Raw genomic sequence first — 7,526 nt, forward strand, 5'->3', positions numbered from 1 at the left:
CGGACCTAATATATTATTTAAAAAGAATAGAGTAGTAGATATAAAATTATAAACGAATGATTTGAGGGGGGAAAAGATGCGAGTTTCAGTGCTCTGTGCCAGCTAGATTCAGATTTTTCTCGGACAGGGCCCATAATTCACGTGTCAAAATATGATTCAATGAAGACCACAACTACAAAAATTTCCTGACTCGCATGCCGGTAAAAAGACCATAGTTTTGACTCTATCTGAGGAGCGGAGTAACTCCTATTAATTCGCTACGCTCAGGACTACGAAACTCCGATGCAAAGCCCCAGGTTGATTGGTTCAAAGTTCAAAAGTCGTCACCTTTCATCTGCCTTGCCTTCGAAAATCCAATTAGATCTTGCCATGTTTTTTCAACTCTAGACCAAGGTAAAGATATTCGGATATTCCCCTCTCTCTGCGGGTAAAAACCCGACAAGGGTTCTATCGTGTCCACATTCTTCATCCAAACGACGAAGACGACCCAAAATCACTCTGCACAGACGGTCTCGTTCTCTCCATCTTCCTCTCTCTAGAGTAAGCTTCCTTCTCTCTCTAGAATGTGGAAAGATATTTCTCTGAATCTGAAGAAATTTCTCTTAATTTTTGAGTTTTGCGAGCATTTTTGGATGCATGTTTATATTCTGTTTGTGAGCACAAGTTTTTCGCGATTTGCTTGTATTGATTGTGGCGAAAACTTGATTCTGGAAATACTGTGGAACTTTGTTAAAGAAGCTCCAGATTGCTTATATCGCTTTGCATTTGTAGTCGAAACATGAATTTTAGCCCCTAAAGAGCTGATACTGCTTCGTTTTTTGTTCTTTTTGTTTTATATTTTTTATATATTTTTTTTGTTTTGGTTGAAATTTAGGGTTTTAGATGTGGATGGACTTAGTTATCTGTCTCCCAAAGAAATTGCGTTTTTCGGAGTTAGTATTAGTAGCCATAGAGCAAACTTTGTGATATGTTTACTGCGAATGTCGTTTCGCGGAAATTGTTATGCTGATGATAATAATGTGTTTGTGTTGTGTCCATGTTTGTATGTTTTCTTGATTAAGAATGTATCGTGGCTTCGTGAATAGCTTTGTAATTGTTTTTTTTTTTTTTTGCTATTTTGGGATTCTAGTGTGAAGTTGCTGAATCATGTTATTGTCTTTCTGCCAAATTTTTTGTTAGTTTAATGCATGTTTCTAATGTGGATTTCAAATTTAAATCAGATGGACTACAGCTCGGACGATGAATCAGATATCAGTGACTCTGAAATCAAGGACTATGCTGAGAAACCGTATGGGCAATTGAGAGATGGAACTTACAAAGTAAAGGGCGCCAATGGTACCCTTAAGTGCCCCTTTTGTGCTGGGAAGAAGAAGCAAGATTACAAGTTTAAGGATTTGCTACAACACGCTTCTGGAGTTTCTAAAGGTTCAGCTAACAGAAGTGCGAAACAAAAGGCGAACCACCTTGCCTTGGCAAAGTATTTGGAGGCTGAGCTAGCAGGTGAAGTAGCTCAAACTGAGCTTCCAGTCGTCTCAAGGCCTGTCTTGCAGCATACCGAACAAGATAATCGATATGTGTGGCCTTGGACGGGGATTATTGTAAACATAGTGGGGGGAGGAAATGATGGATTAAGTTTCCCCAATTCTAGTCACTGGTTAACCAAGTTCTCCAAATGCAAACCTTCGAGCGTTCAAACTTTTTGGAATGGGAAAGACCGAACGTCAGAGGCCATTGTAGAATTTGAAGGGGATTGGAACGGTTTTATGAATGCGACTCAATTTGAAAAGATCTTGGAAAATGATGGCCGTGGCAAAAAGAGTTGGATGGATGTACCGGAAATGCGTCGTGGCTCAAATATCTATGGTTGGTGTGCACGTGCGGACGACTACAATTCCCAGGGGCTAATAGGGGAATACCTCCGCCAGAAAGGACAGCTGAGAACAATATCTGATATTGATCGTGAAGCAGCTCAAAACAGAAATACTGTTGTGGCACACTTGGCTACAAAAATTGACATGACAAATGAAAACCTGGATGAGCTACAGTACAAATACAATGAGAAGACCATGTCTATGAGTAGGATACTTGAAGAGAAAGAGTCGCTACACCTAGCTTTTATTGAAGGTTTATCTCTGTCTCTCTTTTAATTTGTGACTGATTTTATATGCAATATTGATACAAATTTTTTATGCTTATTGATCAGAAACAAGGAAGATGCAGCGCATTGCACGAGAGAATGTTGAAAAGGTTTTAGCAGAACAGGAAAAATTGAGTAATGAGTTAGAGAGAAAGAAGAAGAAAATTGATTCCTGGAGCAAAGAATTAAACAAACGCGAGGCACAAACTGAGCGTGAAAGAACACAACTTGACGAGGAGAAACAAAAGGTAGAGTATGAGGCAATTCTTACCGGCCCAATATTGCACTTTACTAGTCACCTAACTAACTCTTACCTTCGGCTGTGGTAATCTTTTGGTCGTCCTAGTTATTACTTATTCATCTGTTTTTTCAGTGCTGCCTGATTGGATATAAACATCAGTACAGTTCTTCTTTCAAACAAGTTACTTGCATTGCGTGCTTTATGCACACAGGTGCACATTTGTCATGTCAACCATTTACATCATTAGATGAACTTAATGACCTGATGGCTTTTTTGTTCCCAATTTTTCTTTTCCAAGAAAGGTATATCCACTTACTTGTCAGCATAAGCAGGAGCCTTTTGAAGTGTTATAATTGTTTGTTTCCAATGATTCTGTATTCTTGTAACTGATGTTTTCTCCTTTTCTAGAATAATGTGATAAACAGTTCTCTTGAATTGGCTTCGATGGAGCAAAAAAGGGCTGATGAGAATTTCTGTAGGCTGGTTGAAGAGCAAAAGGTCTGCTACTTATTCCTGTAACTTTGGTGTCTTTACTTCATTCTCTTGCTGCTACTTTCATACCCGTACTACTAAAAATTCCATTTAACTTTTTCAGAGGGAGAAAGAAGAAGCCTTGAATAAAGTACTTCAGTTAGAGAAGCAGCTGGATGCTAAGCAGAAGTTGGAAATGGAAATTGAAGAGTTAAAAGGGAAACTACAGGTGATGGAACATCTAGGAAAAGATGATGAAGCCGTCCAAGCAAAGATGAAAGAAATGAATGATGAGTTGAAGGAAAAAATTGATAATATGGACGATTTGGAGTCTCTAAATCAGACTCTTCTAACTAAAGAACGCGAGACCAATGATGAGTTACAAGAAGCTCGTAAAGCGTTAATTGCTGTAAGTTTTTGACCTTTTCCTTTTGTCAGAGAGTCAGACAAGAAAGTTAAATGATTATTGTCATTTATCGTATGTTTCTAGTATCGGAATGCAGCATGCAAGAAATGCCTCAATCAACATTGGATATGACTTTTTTAATAGGAGTAGGAGACCACTAAATATTTCAAAAGGGGAAAAAAAAAGGAGACAGCTAAATTATTGCCCCATTATGTACAGTCCAAATATCATAATTAGCTTAGAAAAAAAAGGAGAGCTAAATTATTGCCCCATTATGTACAGTCCAAATATCATAATTAGCTTATGAAAGATGATTATGATCGTCCAAAGTGCCTTATGTACAGCATGCTTCTGAAGGATTACTAGAAAATTAGTAATCAGTGGTATATTATCTTAACTCCAATTCCAATCGTTTGACAATTTAAAAAAAAAAAATCTTTTATTACATAATATCAGTGGTTGACTGCCTCAGACCATAGAACAACCTCCAAGACACACATATACGTCACATGATGAGTAAACAATGACAAATTGGACTGACAAGACTTTTTTCTCAGGCAACTGATTTATTGACTGCCAAGACTCATATTGGAATAAAGCGAATGGGAGATCTTGATGAGAAGCCCTTCATCAAGGTATGCAGGGAAAGATCTCTGGAGGAACCAGAACTGCAGGGCAGCACTCTATGCTCCTTGTGGGCAGAAAAACTTAAAGATCCAAGTTGGCATCCACTTAAGGTGGTTACTATTAATGGGAATCACCAGGTATATCCTTTGTTTAAATTAATTTTCAACTTTGAAGCATGCTGCATTAAAGCTATGTTGAAGCTTGTTCATGGACTAGTTTGATAGCTGTGTGTGTGTGTGTGTTTGCTGACGTACTACGCGCGTCTTCTCCAGTCTTTCTGTTTCTTTCATCATGTTAATGGAGAATGAGGGTGATTTTATGGGAAAAATTTAGATGACATTTGTTGCCTTATTTGGAACTTGTAAAGAACGTGGTTGTTTGGGGGAGGTTTCATGTCTCTGAATCTGATGTTATACTAATAAATTACAATGCAGGAAGTAATAGACGAGGAAGATGAGCAGCTGAGAAATCTCAGGGAGGAGTGGGGAGATGAGATATATACGGCAGTTGTTACAGCCTTCAAAGAAATTAACGAGTATAATCCGAGTGGGAGATACACTGTTCTTGAACTTTGGAACTTTAAAGAAGGAAGAAAAGCCACCTTAAAGGAAGTAATTGCTTTTGCCCTGATGAATATGAAGCAACTTAAGCGCAAGAGAACATAGTGAAGGTCAGTATTTTATACATTTCAAAATCCAATTGTTCACAAGGCTTGGGCTCATTCATTCTCCCAAATCAGGCTTCAATGGTTTTGGTTAACCAAATGATATCTTTTGGCTTAATTGTCGATATGCAAAGAAATTATATTAAAACTTTCATAAAGCTATAGTTTTTATTCATGAGTTCTTTCTTAGTGGCAGGGAATGTTGAGAAAAAGAAGTGGGAGCTGATAACCTTTTGCAAGGGGAGATGCATTTGCAAGCGATACAAGCTGACGGTTTTAACGTGCTAATGTAACCCTTTTCTTATGCTAGCAGTGTGGAAAAAAAACCTATGCTTCGTAGAATATTCCCGAGGAAGGAAGGAATTGTACAAATCTCTCATTTTTTATTTCTCTCCTATCTTTGAAACCACTTGAGGTAAAGCTAACATCGTTACTGTGGTTCCAACTTTTCTCATATATTTTTGCTCCCTTCAGCTTCGGATCTTATAAACCAATATATTCGGAAAATTGGCCAGGAAAAAAAAAAAAAAAAAAAAAAAAAAAAAAAAAAAAAAAAAAAGGGGTTCTTTCATCATGATTTTCTTAAACCGTTTTGTACCGTTCAATGACCATAAGACTGAAGTCATTCCGATAAATATCTTAGGAAGCATGAAGCATACTAAGCATGAACTCAATAAATCATACTAAGATAGCAGTTCATGACTTTTTTTTTTTTTTTTTTATTGGCATGAGTGCATGATTTTTATTAAATAGTAAAAGTAAAACCGTTTTGTACCGTTCGATAACCATAAGGCTGAAGTCATTCCGATAAATATCTAGGATATACGCTCCAGACTCTAGAGCGTGGCCACGCACACGAAGCATGAACTCATAACTCACATGACTTTCTTCTTCTTTTTTTTTTATTGGCATCAGACTACATTATTTTTTATTAAATAGTAAAAGTAAAAGAAAATGCTAAAATAGATGAGAAGAGAACAACGTGCTCAAACAAAGACTACTATGTTTTAGAGACCAAAAAATTTAAGAAATTAAAAAAAGAAAAAAAAAAAAAGACATCGTTACCGATTTGTGTTCACCACGTATTTATTTCCTTAATTCCTAAAAATAAAACGACAAAAATCTCCATCCTCCTCTTGGATTGGCGTGTATGAGGAGGCGAGTAGGGAAGGGCCCAAATTGACCTTCCTCTACTTTCTCTCCTCTTGCCAAGACTTTTCTTAATTTTCTTTGCAAAGAAAAAGAGAAAAAAAAACAAAACAAAACAAAAAAAAACAAAATTAAAACACGCGAAAAGGAAAACAAGAACGACCCCCGCCATTCCCCACCCCACCCCCTCCACAGCGATCATTTCTTTTTTTCTTTTTAAAAAAAAAAAAGAAAAGAAAAGAAAGAAATATCGCCTTCCTCCCTCTCACCGCCTCGCCAACACATATTTTTGAAACCCTAGATAGGGAGACACGCATTTCTTCATCTCTCTCTGTTCAGGGGAAAATGATTCCGGTTTCTCTTTCCTCTCTCTAGATTCCGCAACTTGTCGCGTTTCAGATCCACGACGCAATCCTCAGATTCCTTCATTTGAGGTTGGATTGGATTCTCCCCCAAATTCTTCTAGGTTTTACATCGATTTCTTGTAAATTGATCATTGAAGTATTTGATTTGATGAATTCTTCCTCGATTTCGTAGCTGAAGCTCTTAATTTGTCGCGGATCTCGCCGGATTATATTCTTTTTCTGGCGATTTTGTGGTCTCGATCCAGTGAATTTTGCCCCGAGGGAATGCCGGAATTACCTAAAACCGATTCGATTCACATCCGCGAGGTGTGGAACGACAATCTCGATGAGGAATTCGCCCTAATCCGCGACATCGTCGATCAATATCCCTACGTCGCCATGGACACGGAGTTCCCGGGGATCGTCCTCCGTCCAGTGGGGAACTTCAAGAACAGCTACGACTTCCATTATCAGACCTTGAAGGACAACGTCGACATGTTGAAGCTCATCCAATTAGGCCTCACCTTCTCCGACGAGCACGGGAACCTCCCGGCCTGCGGAGCCTCCGGCGAGTACTGCATCTGGCAATTCAACTTCCGTGAGTTCAACGTCAACGAGGACGTCTTCGCGAACGACTCGATCGAGCTCCTCCGCCAGAGCGGCATCGACTTGAAGAAGAACAACGAGGAAGGAATCGACGCGAAGCGATTTGGAGAGCTCCTGATGTCGTCCGGGATCGTGTTGAACGACAGTGTTCATTGGGTAACTTTCCATAGCGGTTACGATTTCGGGTACTTGCTCAAGCTCCTAACATGCCAGGACTTGCCTGATACCCAAGCGGGGTTCTTCAATCTGATCAACATGTATTTCCCTACGGTTTACGACATCAAGCATTTGATGAAGTTCTGCAATAGCCTCCATGGTGGGCTGAACAAGCTTGCGGAGCTTTTGGAGGTGGAGAGAGTTGGGATTTGTCACCAGGCCGGTTCCGATAGCTTGCTGACGTCTTGTGCGTTCAGGAAATTGAAGGAGAATTTCTTCAGCGGTTCTCTGGAGAAGTACGCAGGTGTGTTGTATGGTTTAGGTGTTGAGAATGGACTCAATAATACTACTCATTGAGGTGAAAAATGTTTTTCAATTGAGCTAAAAAAAAAAAAAAGGGAGAGTTGTGTTAGTTCTCTTCCGTGCCTCGTATCAACATTTCTGTGTACACTTTTGGAAACAAAAAGGTTTCTTAATCTATGAATAGTTTTTGGTAATCTTGTTATCTCTACACTACCTTTGCATTCTTTTTTTTTTTTTTTTTCATTTCCCACTATAGTTTAGATGCTGTTTCTTTTTTTTTTTTTTTCCCGGGTTGAATAATATCACTCTTTCTGTGGTTGTATATTCAGCATTTTTTGTTTGTACATAATTTTCTTTCTAAAATGGAAACAGGAAGTAAAGATCCTTCAGTACCACTGTGTTGCTTTTCATGGGCATTTTAA

General features: G+C 38.6%; 2 protein-coding genes across 3 annotated transcripts; both read left to right on the forward strand.

Annotated features, from left to right (window-relative positions):
• Nucleotides 1–392: 392 nt before the first annotated feature.
• On the forward strand, nt 393–4,936 carry LOC21396676 (factor of DNA methylation 1). Of its 2 annotated transcripts, none has more exons than XM_010093884.2 (8): nt 393–540; nt 1,221–2,124; nt 2,204–2,385; nt 2,787–2,876; nt 2,974–3,258; nt 3,813–4,019; nt 4,317–4,552; nt 4,737–4,936. In XM_010093884.2, the coding sequence occupies exons 2-7, from the start codon at nt 1,221–1,223 to the stop codon at nt 4,545–4,547; spliced, it is 1,899 nt and encodes a 632-aa protein (XP_010092186.1). In that variant the 5' UTR covers nt 393–540; the 3' UTR covers nt 4,548–4,552; nt 4,737–4,936. The 2 variants fall into 2 exon arrangements, with proteins under 2 accessions (XP_010092186.1, XP_024018640.1); XM_024162872.1 differs by having other exon boundaries at nt 4,743–4,936.
• Nucleotides 4,937–5,793: 857 nt separating this feature from the next.
• Nucleotides 5,794–7,312, forward strand: LOC21396677 (probable CCR4-associated factor 1 homolog 6). Its single transcript, XM_010093885.2, has 2 exons — nt 5,794–6,129; nt 6,233–7,312. Exon 2 carries the CDS (start codon nt 6,325–6,327, stop codon nt 7,156–7,158), a length of 834 nt encoding a protein of 277 aa, XP_010092187.1. The 5' UTR covers nt 5,794–6,129; nt 6,233–6,324; the 3' UTR covers nt 7,159–7,312.
• The last annotated feature ends 214 nt before the right edge of the window (nt 7,313–7,526 follow it).

This window comes from Morus notabilis, unplaced genomic scaffold (genome assembly GCF_000414095.1).
Source record: "Morus notabilis unplaced genomic scaffold, ASM41409v2 Scaffold410, whole genome shotgun sequence".
Classification (NCBI taxonomy): domain Eukaryota; kingdom Viridiplantae; phylum Streptophyta; class Magnoliopsida; order Rosales; family Moraceae; genus Morus; species Morus notabilis.

Excerpts from the sequence above, each read along its gene's own strand:
- LOC21396677 (XM_010093885.2), top strand. The coding sequence starts at position 6,325 with ATGCCGGAATTACCTAAAACCGATTCGATTCACATCCGCGAGGTGTGG.
- LOC21396676 (XM_010093884.2), top strand. The coding sequence starts at position 1,221 with ATGGACTACAGCTCGGACGATGAATCAGATATCAGTGACTCTGAAATC. Across the intron at positions 2,386-2,786 it reads TTGACGAGGAGAAACAAAAG|AATAATGTGATAAACAGTTC; the intron begins GTAGAGTATGAG and ends CTCCTTTTCTAG. Across the intron at positions 4,020-4,316 it reads CTATTAATGGGAATCACCAG|GAAGTAATAGACGAGGAAGA; the intron begins GTATATCCTTTG and ends ATTACAATGCAG.